The 16,044-nt window shown below is 46.8% G+C and overlaps 1 protein-coding gene across 1 annotated transcript in view; it reads right to left on the bottom strand.

The window, feature by feature from the left end:
* Positions 1-16,044, bottom strand: part of LOC134358943 (interferon-induced protein with tetratricopeptide repeats 1-like) — a 52,058-nt gene that overhangs the window by 11,171 nt on the left and 24,843 nt on the right. Inside the window, exon 3 of the mRNA XM_063071646.1 lies at positions 11,472-11,590. Coding sequence (XP_062927716.1) covers positions 11,472-11,476 — 5 coding nt within the window. The 5' untranslated portion in view covers positions 11,477-11,590. The remainder of the gene's footprint in view (positions 1-11,471; positions 11,591-16,044) is intronic.

Genomic DNA, 16,044 nt, shown 5'->3' with positions numbered 1-16,044 from the left:
AGCTTTACAAACAGTCTGGCTTGGCCAGTTCGAATGATTGCATTCAATTTCAGTTGCCCCATTATTGGAGGAATGTGGAGAGGGTGCAAAGAGGTTGACAAGGATGTTGCCTGGATTAGACATCATGTGGTAAGAACAACGGCTGGACGAACAAGGGTTGTTTCATCTGGAGCTGCAGAAGCTGAGGGAAGACCTGACAGATGTTAATAAGATTACAAGGCATAGATACAGTGAACAGCCAATGTCTTTTTCTCAGGGTTGAAAGCACATTGGATTCAGCTTCGATCACCCTGTTATAGGAAAGATGTGATTAAATTGGAAAGAGTGCAAAAAAGAGATTTACAAAGATATTGCCAGGACTCAAGGATCTGAATTACAGGGGGAGGTTAGACAGGCTGGGTCCTAGGTATACTCTCCGTATAATCGCAAAAAACTTCTATTTTCAGTGCCCTAATTGATGAAAGCCAGCATGCCAAAAGTCTTCTTCTCTGTGCTGTATCTGTGACACTTTAAATGACACCTCATCTCCCTCTGTTTACTCTGGCCCTTCCATTCAATATAAATTTGTCCTTATCTGAATTAAATTTCTTATGTTATTCCTCAACCTACCCACCTAGCTGATCAAGGTCCCACTAAAAATCTTGACACACCTCTTCCCAGTCTATAATACCTGTTTTAATGTCATCTGCAAATTTACTAATTATTCCTCATATATGCTCATCAAAATAATTAATAGTACTGTGCAAAGGCCTTAGGCACCTATATGTCGATTAGCTGGGGTTCCTAAGGCTATTGCATAGTACTGTAGTAATTTTACGTAATCTTCTGCTATAAAATTGCATGCATTACTAAATGACAATAAAAGAGGACTGCGTGTCCTCATAATCTAATCTAATAATAAAAATCATGACAGACCTGAGTGATGATAAATCTGATTCTGACGTGGGTCTCTATTGAGGACTGAGAGTGGGAGGGGGGCAGGGAGAGGGGAATAGAGGGAGAAAGAGGGGAGGGAGCAGGAAGCACCAGAGATATTTTCTGTAATGACCAATGAGGTGTGAGGTGTGTTGAGGTGTGTTGCTTGAATTTCCAGCATCTGCAGAATTCCTCGTGTTTGCATTCACCAGCAACTTTGAGGTGTGTTGCAGAATTCCTCGTGTTTGCGTGGCCAATAAATCAACTGTTTGGAATCAAGTGACCTTGCTTCGTGTATCAGGGCTGGATGTGTCTACACCCGGGTCATTCCCTGCCCCTGACACTCCTTCTCTGCCACTTGTCCTACAAACCTCCTGCTGCACTCCACCTTCTCTAATCCCAAAATTATTTGCTCCTGCCGGATTTACAAACACTTTCTGTGCCCTACAATGACAAATACAGTCCTGTGCAAAGATCTTAGGTACCCTAGCCATACACACGTGTCCAAGACTTTTGCACAGCACTGTAGATAACAAATAACAAGGAGTCCAGAACCAAGCAACACACATAAAAGTTGCTGGTGAACGCAGTAGGCCAGGCAGCATCTCTAGGAAGAGGTGCAGTCGACGTTTCAGGCCGAGACTCTTCATCAGGACTAACTGAAGGAAGAGTGAGTCCAGAACCAACGTCTGGGCCAAGACGATCCTACCACTAAGCACGTACTTCCCTTCTCCTCCTCCCTGTTTTCCATAGGGATTGCTCTCTACGTGACTTGCTTGTCTACTCATTCCTCCTAACTGATCTACTTCCTGGTACTTATCCCTGAAAACATGACAAGTGCTACAACTCTGCCCTCACCATTGTTCGAGGCCCCAGACAGCCCTTCCAGGTGAGGCAACCCTTCACTTCTGAGTATGAATCAGAACCAGGTTTAATATGTCATGAAATATATTGTTCTGCAGCAACTGTACATTGCAATAGATAATAAAAAAACTATTCTTTTCAATAAGAAATATAACATTGAAAAAGTAATGCAAAAAGAGCAAAAAGAATAGATGTCTGAGTCATTGATTGTATCTGGTGTTCCCAGTGCAGCATCTCCGACATCAGTGGCACTTGACACAGATTAAGGGATTGCTACGTTAGCACCTTTGCTCTGTCTACCACTGTCTACCCTCCTTTACTCCCTGTATACCCATGACTGTATCGCCACCCACAGCTCCAAACTGCTAATTAAATTTGCCCACGACACTACATTGACTGGCCTCATCTCAAACAATAACAGGGTGGCCTACAGGGAAGAAATCGCCTCTCTGGCGCAGTGGTGTCAAGAAAACAACCTCTCCCTCAACGTGGCAAAAACAAAGGAGCTGGTTGTGGATTACAGGAGGAATAGAGACGGGCTGACCCCGATTGACGTCAATGGATCTGGGGTTGAGAGGGTAAACAGCTTTAAGTCCCTCGGCTTCCACATCACCGAGGACCTCCTGTCGTCTGTACACACCAGCTGTCTGGTTTCACCTCAGATGGTCGAGGAAGTTTGGTGTGGTCCCTGTGACGAGAATACACATAAAATTTAAGATGTTTGCTGGCCTGGGTTAGCATCAGTGACATCAGCAAGTGGTCTGCCACCTGCCCTCAGGGGAAGGAGAGATAAGGAACAATGGAGCAGCGTCTGGAGATGTGTAATGAAGGGACGGGAGAGAGAGCTGTCTGAAGCGGCTCCCCCTTTGAACCCTGAACTGTTTGAAGTGATGGACAGGCGATGCCCCAGCAGGGGGATAAAAAGGGACAGGTTCGCTAAGGCAGGACACACACGCCACCCGAGGTAACGAGACCCTGGAAGCGGTACGCCTCTCACGAGTCGGTGGGAAGTATCAGACAACGGCTAGGGTGGAAAGGTACGATCAGCGGGAACCCGGTGTGTGTCCGCCCTTGCCTGGGTGCCGGGTTCACTGCAGAGGATCGACCGCATCTGGAGGAGGGGTCACAGTCGGTGACCTCAGGTGACATCACCAAGGACCTGCCCAAAAGCTGCTTGTGAGCCATATCGCCGGTCTGTGAGTGAAGCCGTGTCTGAATGATCAGTTGTTCCTGTTCTCTCTCTCTTCCCCCACGTTGTCCATCGCCATGGCAACGATTACTGCGAACTGAACTACTAAACTGGACTGAACTTTGAGTCACTTTGAAATTTGGTCATTTACCCCTAGACAACGATAGAGCTTGATTGATGCTGTTATCTTAATTCTGTGCACATGTGTGTTTATCATCGCTGAACTGTTGCATTTATTATCCTTTCGATTACTGTGTTGCTTGTTTCTTTAATAAAACTTTCTTAGTTCTAGTAATCCAGACTCCAACTGAGTGATCCATTTCTGCTGGTTTGGCAACCCAGTTACGGGGTACGTAACATAAGTGGGGTTCTCATCCGGGATTTTGAATGCTAAATTTGGGACGGAGTAAATTGATTGGGTTAAAATTCCCGAAAGAAAGAAAAGACAAACAGCAGAAATGGAGGCTGAGGAATTTATAAAGGCGCCGACCTTGGAGGCATTAGAGGATGCCAGGAAATCGGAATTGATAGCTGTGGCCAAACGGTTGAATCTTGCTAAGGTGAAGTCGACAATGAGGAGAGAGGAGATACACAGAGCTATTGTAGAGCACTATGTTTCTAAAGGTGTGTTTCCCCAAGGTGAGCTGGGGGTGGTGTCTATTGAAAAACCTGCTGGAGACGCAGTACAGGTACAGCTTGAAAAACTGAGACTCGAGCACGAGTTCCGGGTACGGCAGTTAGAACATGAAGAGAAGCAGTTAGAAAGGCGGGAGAAAGAGAAAGAGAGAGAAAGACAGTTGGAGAGAGAAGAAAAAGAGAGGGACAGACAGTTGGAGAGAGAGGAGAAACAGAGGGAAAGGGAATTTGAGCTGGAGAAGTTAAAGATAAGGGCCGAGCAGGGGCTCGTGCCGAACCAAGGTGGAGGGTTCCGGGCGACCCAGGAAGTTAGGCTGGTTCCCCCATTTGACGATACCGACGTGGATCGGTACTTTCTCCACTTCGAAAAAGTGGCTATAAGTCAGGACTGGCCGAGGGATAAGTGGGTTGTTTTACTTCAGAGTGTACTGAAAGGGAAGGCCCAACAAGCTTACTCAGCTTTGTCCGCGGAAGATGCCCAGAGGTATGAGGTGGTGAAAGAGGCCATCCTCAGGATTTATGAGTTGGTCCCGGAGGCATACCGGCAGAGGTTCCGGAATGCGAGGAAACAGTGGGACCGTACGTATTTGGAGTTTGCCCGTGAGATGCAGACATATTGTGAGCGTTGGTGCGCCTCGAAGGGGGTAGAGGGGGATTATTACAGACTGCTACAACTGATCCTGATTGAGCAGTTTAAAGGTTGTGTCCGAGGTTATGAGACACTACCTCGATGAGAAAGCCATGTTAGCCGCAACTGCTAAGTTAGCGGATGAGTATGCTTTGACGCATAAAATGAAGTTTGCCCCGAGTAAAGGCTACCAGAAGGGTAGTCAGGACGGCGGGGAGAGTCCGCCAGAAAAGTCAGAAAGTAAGCCGGGGTCTAGTGAAAAGGATAAGGTAGACCGGGAGCAGTCTGGTAGGAAGTCCCCTGGGGTCGTCTGTTATAATTGTGGGAAAGTCAGACACTTTGCGACCAGGTGCTTTGCCCCAAGGAAAGCAAAAACGGCAATGTTGAATGGCTGTATCGAGCTGTTAAGTGAATCGCTAGGGAAGGACAGGTCTGAAAAAGTCCAGGAAGGGCGCGAGAGGTTTATCTCGGCCGGATTGGTGTCAGTGAAGGAGGGGTTAAAACCATTTCCAGTGCGGATCTGGAGAGACACGGGAGCGTGTCAGTCACTAATACTGAAGAGTGTATTAGAGTTTAGCTCAGAGAACCAGACTGGGGAGGTAGAGGTCAAAGGTGTTGGAGAAGGGACAGAGTCAGTCCCTTTGCACCAGATACACTTACAAAGCAACCTGGTCTCTGGACTAGTCACAATCGGGGTGAGGTCCGAATTACCGATGAAAGGCGTGGAAGTATGCTCGGTAATGACATCGCCGGAGGAATCGTGTTCCCAGTCGTGAGATTGACAGGTCAGCCTGCCAGCATTGAGGCCCCGCCCATGGACTCACAGGTTCATCACGGGCCCGCGATAGTGAATTTAGCTGAAACGTTTCTGCCAACCTTGTATGAGACGGGGTGTAGTGAGACAAGAGGTAGTGAGGGAGCTGGGACAGACGTAGCAGTATCCAGGAAAGAATTTGTGCAGACGCAGGAGCGAGACGAGGGGCTGATGGTTTTGGCAGAGACAGCTCTCTCTGACACAGCTTTAACAAGGGAACTAGTAGGCTATTGTGTGGAGGACGAAGTGCTAAGGAAAAAAGGGAAATCAAGTACAGTACCCGCAGATGAGGAATGGGGGGTGGTGCAAAAGAGTTATGGGGATGAGGTTTTTAACATGGCCCACGAGGTACCCCCCGGTGGACATTTTGCGGTGCTGGAGGAAACAGTTGGTGGAATCATGAAAGAGATTTACCGGCTGCCCAGGGTGAAGAATGTTATTGATCATGACCGACGCGAACTGAGACGGTCACCGGCTTTTGATATACTAACAAACCTAGTCGGTGTTAGCGTGGAAATCAATGAAGCTAGGGGCCCCCTGATAAGAGGGAAAAACCATTTTGAAAAGATTAGTATGGGATCGATCAGATGGGAGAAGGCTATTGTTTTGGCCAGGTCTACTGATAAGGTCTCTCCCTTAATCCCCGAACAAAGCGAATCTTTAGAAGAAGTAATTAAACGACTCGCACCCGTGTGTTTGATTGTCCCGAGGCAATGCAAAGAACTGGGACGTTGGGTGATGTCTGTTACAATAGGTCAGCCTAGTAAACAACACCCATATATATTGAGTAATTCAATGACTAAAGGGCTGATGAACACAGAGGTGTGTATTGGCAATTTAATACAGCTGTCTGAAGCCAGCTTGATAGTGAACCTTGAAAAAAATGAATTCGGCCACACGAGGGTCACTTACCTGGGAATTGTGGTGACACAGGGGCAGCTGGCAGCGATGCAAGCTACAGTGCAGGCTATCGCTGACCTCCCAACCCCGACAGACAAGAGGGCCCTCAGAAGGCTCTTGGAGATGGTGGGGTACTGCAGGAAGTTTTGCAATAACTCTGTGGTCAATACCCATCCCCCTCCTACTAAGCCCTTGCGAGAGAAAATTGAGTCGGAATGGGACGACCCTTGTTATTGTGGTCCGGGACAAAGCCAAATGAGAGATTACATTGATCGCGATTCATCAGTGTTTTTGTCCACTATGAAGTTTGCTGAATTGGAGCCTGGTCTAAGGGATTATTAATAACACATATAAAAGGAACAGAAAATGTGATGACTGTCTGTCAAGGTGTTGACAGCTTCAAACTCGCTGTGTTAGCCAAATAGCTGATAAAGATGTATATTTGTGTGTGTATCAAATAATGTACTCATGTTTGTAATTTTTACCTCCCGGTAAAAATCCTTAAAGGGGGGAAGTGTGACGAGAATACACATAAAATTTAAGATGTTTGCTGGCCTGGGTTAGCATCAGTGACATCAGCAAGTGGTCTGCCACCTGCCCTCAGGGGAAGGAGAGATAAGGAACAATGGAGCAGCGTCTGGAGATGTGTAATGAAGGGACGGGAGAGAGAGCTGTCTGGAGTGGCTCCCCCTTTGAACCCTGAACTGTTTGAAGTGGTGGACGGCGATGCCCCAGCAGGGGGATAAAAAGGGACAGGTTCGCTAAGGGAGGACACACACGCCACCCGAGGTAACGAGACCCTGGAAGCGGTACGCCTCTCACGAGTCGGTGGGAAGTATCAGACAACAGCCAGGGTGGAAAGGTACGATCAGCAGGAACCCGGTGTGTGTCTGCCCTTGCCTGGGTGCCGGGTTCACTGCAGAGAATCGACCGCATCTGGAGGAGGGGTCACAGTCGGTGACCTCAGGTGACATCACCAAGGACCTGCCCAAAAGCTGCTTGTGAGCCATATCGCCGGTCTGTGTGAAGCCGTGTCTGAATGATCAGTTGTTCCTGTTCTCTCTCTCTCTCTCTCTTCCCCCACGTTGTCCATCACCATGGCAATGATTACTGCGAACTGAACTACTAAACTGGACTGAACTTTGAGTCACTTTGAAATTTGGTCATTTACCCCTAGACAACGATAGAGCTTGATTGATGCTGTTATCTTAATTCTGTGCACATGTGTGTTTATCATCGCTGAACTGTTGCATTTATTATCCTTTCGATTACTGTGTTGCTTGTTTCTTTAATAAAACTTTCTTAGTTCTAGTAATCCAGACTCCAACTGAGTGATCCATTTCTGCTGGTTTGGCAACCCAGTTACGGGGTACGTAACATCCCCCAAATCCAAAGAACTTTCTACAGGGGCACAACTGAGAGCATCCTGACTGGCTGCATCACTGCCTGGTAGGGGAACTGTACCTCCCCTAATTGCAAGATTCTGCAGAGAGTGGTGTGGACAGCCCAGCGCATCTGTAAATGTGAACATCCCGTGATTCAGGACATTTACAAAGACAGGTGTGTAAAAGGGGCCCATAGGATCATTGGGGACCCAAGCAATTCCAACCACAATCTACTCCAGCTGCTACCATCCGGGAAACGGTACCGCAGCATAAAAGCCAGGACCAACAGGCTCCGGGACAGCTTCTTCCACCAGGCCATCAGACTGATGAACTCACGCTAACCTGAGTGTACTCTATATTACAATGACTGTTCTATTTATTATAAATTACTATGATTGCACATTGCACATTTAGATGGAGATGTAACGTAAAGATTTTTACTCCTCATGTATGTGAAGGATATAAGAAATAAAGTCAATTCAATTCAATTGCAGGATTTTCCAATGCCTATTCATTTCAATTCAACTTTGAATTCCGCCTTTTCTGTCCATGGTGCTCTCTATTGCCATGATGAAGCCCAAATCCAGAAGAGGAGCAAACCTCATCTTATAACTAGTAAGCCTCCAACCTGAAAGTGTGAACACTGATTTCTTTAAATTCTGGTAATCTCTACTCTCTCTCTCCTTTTCTCTTTTGCCACCCCTCATTCTGGTTACCAGTAAGGTTGTCAAAGGTTACGGGAGAAAGCAGAAGAATGGGGTGGAGGGATAATAGTTCAACCAAGATCAAGTGGTGGGGCAGGCTCCATCGGCTGGATGACCGACTTCTGCTCACAACACGTTGGAGGAACTCAGCAGGTCGGGCAGCATCCGTGGAAACGATGAGTCAACGTTTCGGGCTGCAACCCTTCGTCAGGACTGTAGAGGGAAGGGGCAGAGGCCCTATAAAGAAGGTGGGAGAGGGTGGGAAGGAGGTGGGTTCTAGGTGAAAAACCAGTAAGGGGAAAGATAAAGGGGCGGGGAAGGGGAAGCAGGGAGGTGATAGGCAGCTGGGGGAGGGGGCAGAGTGAAATAGGGATAGAGGAAGGGAGGAGGAGGGAATTACCGGAAGTTGGAGAATTCTATGTTCATACCAAGGGGCTGGAGACTACCTAGATGGCATATGAGGTGTTGCTCCTCCAACCTGAGTTTAGCCTCATCATGGCAGTAGAGGAGGCCATGTATGGGCATATCCAAATGGAAATGGGAAGCAGAGTTGAAGTGGGTGGCTACCAGGAGATCCTGTCCATTGTGGCTGATGGAGCAGAGGGGCTCGACGAAGCGGTCCCCCCAATCTGCGTCGGGTTTCACCAATGTAGAGGAGGACGCACCAGGAGCACCGAATGCCATAGATGACCCCAACAGACTCACAAGTGAAGTGTTGCCTCTCCTGGAAGGACTGTTTGGGGCCCTGAATGGTGGAGCTTTGTCAAGGCATATATGAAATATGGATTTCAGCAAGGCATTTGACAAGGTACCCCATGCCAGGCTTGTTGAGAAAGTAAGGCGGCATGGGTCCAAGGGGAAATTGCTTTGTGGACCCAGAACTGGCTTGCTCACAGAAGACAAAGAGTGGTTGCAGATGGGTCATATTCTGCATGGAGGTCAGTCACCAGTGTTGTGCCTCAGGGATTTGTTCTGGAGTGATGGGTTAGAAAGTTTGCTGATGACACAAAGTTTGAATGTGCTGTGGATAGTGTGGAGGGCTGTCAGAGGTTACAGTGGGGCATTGATAGGATGCAGAACTGGGCTGAGAAGAGGCAGATGGAGTTCAACCCACTTAAGTTCAACCCATTTTAGTAGGTCAAATATGATGACAGAATATAGTATTAGTGGTAAGAATCTTGGCAGTGTGGCGGATCAGAGGGATCTTGGGGTTTGAGTCCATAGGACACTCAAAGCTGCTGCGCAGGTTGAATCTGTGGTTAAGAAAGCATACAGTGCATTGGCCTTCATCAATCGTGGGATTGAGTTTAGGAGCCAAGAGGTAATGTTGCAGCTATATAGGACCCTGGTCAGACCCCACTTGGAGTACTGTGCCCAGTTTTGGTTGCCTCACTATAAGAAGGATGTGGAAAGGATGCAGAGGAGATTTACAAGGATGTTACCTGGATTGGGGAGCATGCTTTATGAGAATAGGTTGAGTGAACTTGGCCTTTTTTTCTTGGAGCGACAGAGGATGAGAGGTGACCTGATAGGGGTGTATAAGATGATGAGAGGCATTGATCATGTGGATAGTCAGAGGCTTTTTCCCAAGACTGAAATGGCTAGCACGAGACAGCACAGTTTTCAGGTGCTTGGAAGTAGGTTCAGAGGAGATGTCAGGGGTAAGTTCTTTATGCAGAGAGTGGCGAGTGCGTGGAATGGGCTGCCGGCAACAGCGCTGGAGGCGGATACGATAGGGTCTTTTAAGAGACTCCTGGATAGGTACCTGGAACTAAGAAAAACAGAGGGCTGTGGGTAACCCTAGGTAATTTCTAAGGTAAGGACATGTTCAGCACAGCTTTGTTGGCCGAAGGGCCTGTATTGTGCTGTAGGCTTTCTATGTTTCCATATAATAATCTCCAGTACAGATGCAACTGAATCACATATGCACAAGAAAACTGAGGAGGAGTTAACTGGATTGTATATCTGGTATATCAAAGTTCCATGGAAGAGATAGCCAATCCAGAGGATTTACAGACAGCTGATGTCGTTCCCAAATAGAAATACAGAGGGAGAACAAACCTTAGGACAAGTTGATCGGTCTTGAATTTGAAATAGGAACTTGTCTTAAAAGTAACAGAGCCGGCTGTTCCGCCCACAATGCTGTGTCAACCTTTTGACCACCTCCTCAGTCAATCTCATGCTCCTCTCCCACATAGCCTTCCATGTTTTTTTCATCCATAGGTCCCTTAATATATCTGCGACTGTCACCACCCTGGCAGTGCATTCCACACACCACTCTCTGTGTAAAAAAAAAACTATCTCGGACATCCCACTATACTCTCCTCCAGTCACCTTAAATTTATGCCCTCTGGCATCAACCATTTCTGCTCTGAAAGAAAGGCACAGGTTGTCAACTCCATCAGTGCCTCCTATCATCATATATAGCACTATGAAATCGCATCGAGAAGCGCCCGAGCTCACTCATCCTTTCCTCATAGAGAGAGGTGCATCTGGAAATATCAAATACATGTAAAATTAGTCGCATCATAGATTTCAAAGTGCACGAATCTGATCGACACAAACGAGTGCAGCAGATTACTGAAGGAACTCAAGTTATGGAGGGTAGAGAATGGGATCCCGGCCAAGGAACAGTTGGACCGTTCCTAGGTGAAGATCACACCAGGGGTACATCGATCGACAGACATCTGACATTGTGTCTGAAACTCACTCCCACACTCACATCGGACTAGTTTCCTAAACCACCTGCTGGAGGGATTCAGCTGACTGACAGGCATCCGGGGGATAAAGGTATTGGCAACATTTCGGATCGAAATCGTACATCGGGACCTAACAATCGGGCGACAGTTCTTCTCCGGTTTCCAACCACTCGTCCTGAAGCTGCATCCGCGCCTGAACGCTCGGAACAGTGAAAAGCAAATTCCCCAGTGCATACTCCATTAGTCATATCACCGCCTCTCTTCTTACACTGAAGTAACCCAGAAAACAGATATTACCCCCAACTCCTAAACCTTGACGAAGGGTCTCGGCCTGAAACGTCGACTGCGCTTCTTCCTATAGATGCTGCTTGGCCTGCTGCGTTCACCAGCAACTTTGATGTATGTTGCTTGAATTTCCAGCATCTGCAGAATTCCTGTTGTTTGCTCCTAAACCTTGGCGTTTCTAAGCCGTAGACATGCCTCGCCCCAGATAGCCGAGTGTTCAGAGATCCCGGGATCAAGCTAAATTTCCAAGGTCTTTAACTAGAAAGTATTACCCCCCCCCCAAAAAAAATGCTTAAGAAAAACAGAGACAGATCAAAATCCTTACTCTAAATAATTAAAGATCCTAGAACAAATATTACGTTTGACTGATTCAGTTGTGCATAACGTTACTATCATTTTCTTAGAATGTATAGATTTTTAATAACACGGTGTAAATTCAAGGTTTAACTCACCTCATGCTGCTGCTCGGGATTTTCGCTTCACTGTGTCGAGCTGGTCACTGGACAAAACAAACCCGCTCTCTGCTCGGCTTTATAGTCTGCAGGCTGGGAGGCGGTCCACAGATCACGAGCTGAAATCGGAATTCGAAACTCAATTTCGGAAACAGCAACTTTCGCCTCTAGAAATTAACCCTTTCATGGACAAGTCCCCATGTATTCCAAAGTCGAGGAACGTTATATTCACGCGAGGCGGCGACAACAGTGAAATGTCCGCTGCTTCCATTTTAACCCTTAAGCACGCTCTTCTCGCCAAAGAACTAGAATTAAGATCGGAGAGCCCCAGAAAGTACAGATATTGCTGTTCCTTCTTAAGTGATTCTGTGGGAGGTGGCGTGGGTCCAGGTTAGATCACCCGTTTGTGCACACAAAGGAATTTTGTGCTCTTCACTCTCTTCCCGGTAGAGCCATTGGTGTGCAATGGAGACAGGAAATGTTTGAGTTAAACTTCTGGAACAAACCTTTCTGTTCTATGTATCCCGTTACTTCCGACATTGGCAATATTAGGACTTCGATTTGAATATTCATTGACCTATCAGACACCACCTCACTGCTGGGAGTTCAGGTCCACGCGACTTCGGTGATCTGGATCCAGAGGATAATTGAATGACTCTCAGGGCCCCAGTTTATTTTATGGAGAGGGAGTGGGTTCCACACCTCAAGCAGGGCTCCGGGGTCAGATGCTGAGTGTCAGTCTGAGGAATGCTACCCATTGTCTCTTGACATCTTTGTGACACCAGGGACAGGCAATGCACATGGCAAGCAATACAAACCATTTTACATTACAGCCTTTCGAGCCACACCACCCAGCAATCCCCTGATCTAAGACTATAAGATACAGGAGCAGAATTAGACCATTTGGGCCACAACGTCTGCTCCGCCATTTCATCATGGCTGATCCAATTTTCCTCAGCCTCAGTCTCCTGCCTTCTCCCAATATCCCTTCATGCCCTGATCAATCAAGAATTTGTCAACCTCTGCCTTAAATACACATACAGACTTGGCTTCCACAGCTGCCTGTGGCAAAGAATTCCATAGATTCACCACCCTCTGGCTAAAGAAATTCCTCCTCATCTCCATTCTTAAAGCACACCCCTCTATTCTGAGGCTGTGTCCTTTGGTCTTAGACTCTCCCACCACAGGAAACATCCTCTCCACATCCACTCTATCAAGGCCTTTCACCATTCAGATCATCCGTCGCTCTTCTGAATTCTAGTGAATACAGGCCCAGAGTCATCAAACGCTCTTCATATGACAAGTCATTCAATCTTGGAATCATTTTCGTGAACCTCCTTTGAACTCTCTCCAGTTTCAGCACTTCCCTTCTGAAATAAGGGGTCCAGACCTGATCATAACACTTCAAGTGAGGCCTCACCGGTGCTTTATAAAGTTTCAATGTAAGTAAGTAGTGCAAAGACAGAAATTTTAAAAAGTAGTGAGGTAGTGTTCATGGGCTCAATGCCCATTTGGAAATCAGGTGGCAGAGGGGAGGAAGCTGTTCCTGAGTCACTGAGTGCGCGCCTTCAGGCTTCTGTACCTCCTCCCTGATGGGAGCAAAGTGAGCAAAGCACGTCCTGGGTAATTAATGATGCATGCTGCCATTTTATGCCATCAATCCTTGAAGATGTCCTGGATACTTCAGAGGTTATTGTCCATGATGGAGCAGACTAAGATTAGATATCTCTGCAGCTTACTTTGATCCTATGCTGTAGCATCACAGCCCCCCAGCACACCGACGGTGATGCAGCCAGTTAGAATGCTCGCCACATCGCATCTGTGGAAATCTGTGAGTGCCTTTGGTGACATAGTAAATCTCCTCAAACACTCATGAAATACAGCCGCTGCCGTGCGTTGTTTGCAGATGCCTCACTATGCTGGGCCCAGGATAGATCCTCAGAGATATTGCCATCAGAGAGGAAGGCTGGGAGACACCAGTCAGTGTACAGATACCCCCTCAAGGAGAGGGAATGGGAGACACTGGTTAGTGTACAATATATACCTGTAAGACAAAGAGAGTCTCATCGGCAACAATGATGAGTTGGCATACAGAGAGGCTTGCCAAATACTTCGAGAACAATGACTTGTCTCATTGTGGACAAGACAAAGGAGATGACTGTGGACTTCAGGAAGACACAGGTTGACCACCCTCCATTGCACACCAATGGCTCTGCCAGGAAGAGAGTGAAGAGCACAAAATTCCTTGGTGTGCACAAATCAGATGCTCTAACCTGGACCCACACCACCTCCTCACCACCTAAGAAGGCACGGCAATGTCTATACTTTCTGAGAAGACTGAGAAATGCTAGCCCATCCATTCTAACAACTTTCCGCAGGAGTACCATTGAGTGTGTCCTGTGCAGCTGTGTCATTGTGTTGCATAGAAGCTCTAAGACAGGGGTCCCCAACCTTTTTTGCACTGCGGACCGGTTTAATATTGACAATATTCTTGCGGACTGGCCAACCCGGGGGCGGGGGGGTGGTGGGGGCGGTGGTGTTCAAGTTCAACAGTGTGTGACAGGGTATGAGGAAGGGTGCAGCTGACTCATATAATTTCATATCACCAAATCATATCATTTCCTCGCGGCCCAGTAGCCCATGCTTTGCGGCCCGGTGGTTGGGACCATTGGAAATGAACAGGAAAGGCTTCGGTGTATGAAAGTTATTAATTTTGCAAAACACATGCTTTGCAATGAGTGAGAATTATACAGAGGATCTAGAGTTCACTTCTGTTCACTTGCTGACATTAACTTCCATATCTCAGATTTAAAACACAATTTGACATGATGTCTTTTTCCTTGATATTCCTCCTTTGAAACACCTTGAGGCATCTTACATTCAAGATATCTGTAGCTGATGCATTGCTGTGGTTTTTGTCGTACATTCTCTGGTGATTGATAGTAATCTAGAATCTGTGAAACATTTGACCTTTTAGATCCTTAGTCTTGTTTCCAGACTCTATAATATTTGCTATAAATTTAACCTTCCTGTAGGGTTCTTGTAGGAAGGTGGAGATTTCGGAAGAGATACTGTATATCGTAGGTGGGATCTGAGTAGGGAGGAGGATGTGAGGAGGCTCCAAAGGGATATAGATAAATGAGCAAGTGGGCAGATAAAAAAAGTAGAAAAACTGCGTCATCCACCTTGGTGCATAAAATAGAAAAGCAGAGTATTATAAACACAAGAGAGTCTGCTGATGCTGGAAATCCAGAGCACTACACACAAAATGCTGGAGGAACACAGCAGGTCAGGCAACATCTATAGAAAGGAATGAACAGTCGATGCTTCGGGCCGAGACCTTCAACAGGACTGAAAAAGGAAGGGGAAGATGCCAGACAAAGAAGGTGGAGAGGGGAAGGACAAGCTAGAAGGTGATAGGTGAAGCTAAGTGGGCTGGGGAGGGTGGATGAAGTAAAAAGCTGGGAAGTGATTGGTTGAAAAGGGAAAGGGGTAGAGAAGAAGGAATCTGAAAGACGAAGAGAGTGAACCCTGGAAGAAAGGGATGAAGGAAAGGCACCATGGGGAAGTGATAGGTAGGTGAGGAGAATAGGTAAGAGGCCCGAGTAGGGAACTAAAGAAGAGGGAAGGGGGATGGGAAAAAATGTTACCGAAAGTCGGTGAAATTGATGTTCGTGCCATCAAATTGGAGGCTACCAAGACGGAATATGAGGTGTTGCCCCTCCAGCCTGAGAGTGGCCTCATTGTGGCAGAAGAGGAGTTCATGGACAGACGTGTCAGAACGGGAATGAGGATAGGAATTAGAATGGTTGACCACTGGAAAATTCTGCTTTTACTGGATTGATCGGAGGTGCTCAACAAAGTGGTCCTCTATTCTACGTTGGGATTCACCCTGAATGGAGGTGAGGGAGAAGTTAAGTGGGTACGTGTAGCAATTCCGCCACTTGCAGGGATATGTGTCCGGAGGGAGATTAGTAGAGAAAGATGAATGGACAAGAGAATCAAAGAAGGACTGATCCCTATGGAAAGCAGAGAGTGGGGGAGAGGGGCAGTAAAGATGTGTTTGGTAGCAGGATCCTTTTGAAGATAGCGGTGGTTATGGAGAAAATGATCTGTTGGATTTAAATGGAGTGGTAGGCGAGGACAAGAGGAACTCTATCCGTGTTAATGCTGCGGGAAGATGGGGCGAGCATGGATGTCCAGAAAATGGTTTTATGTAGGAGATATTGAACTGTGTTGATGTTCAAAGGGTCAGGGACTTTGTTGTATACAAGTCACTTAATACAGATGTGGCAAGTGATTAGGAAGGCAACTTTAAAGACAAGTGCTATGCTGGCCTTTGTTTCAAAAAGGATTTGAGTACAGGAGTAAATCACAATCACATAGGACCAGGGTGCAATTGTATCTGGAGTATTTGGTCTCCTTAGCTAAAAACAGTATCTGCACTGGTGCAGAGGAAATGCAGGAAAGGTTTACCAGATGGATTATTAGAATACCCCGATGCCATATGTGAAAAGATTGTGTAGACCTTTTTTGCACCGTGGACGGGTTTAATATTGACAATATTCTTGCG

This window comes from Mobula hypostoma, chromosome 19 (genome assembly GCF_963921235.1).
Source record: "Mobula hypostoma chromosome 19, sMobHyp1.1, whole genome shotgun sequence".
Classification (NCBI taxonomy): Eukaryota; Metazoa; Chordata; class Chondrichthyes; order Myliobatiformes; family Myliobatidae; genus Mobula; species Mobula hypostoma.
The sequence above is the reverse complement of the archived record's forward strand: the minus strand, read 5'-3'. Positions and strand labels throughout refer to the sequence as shown.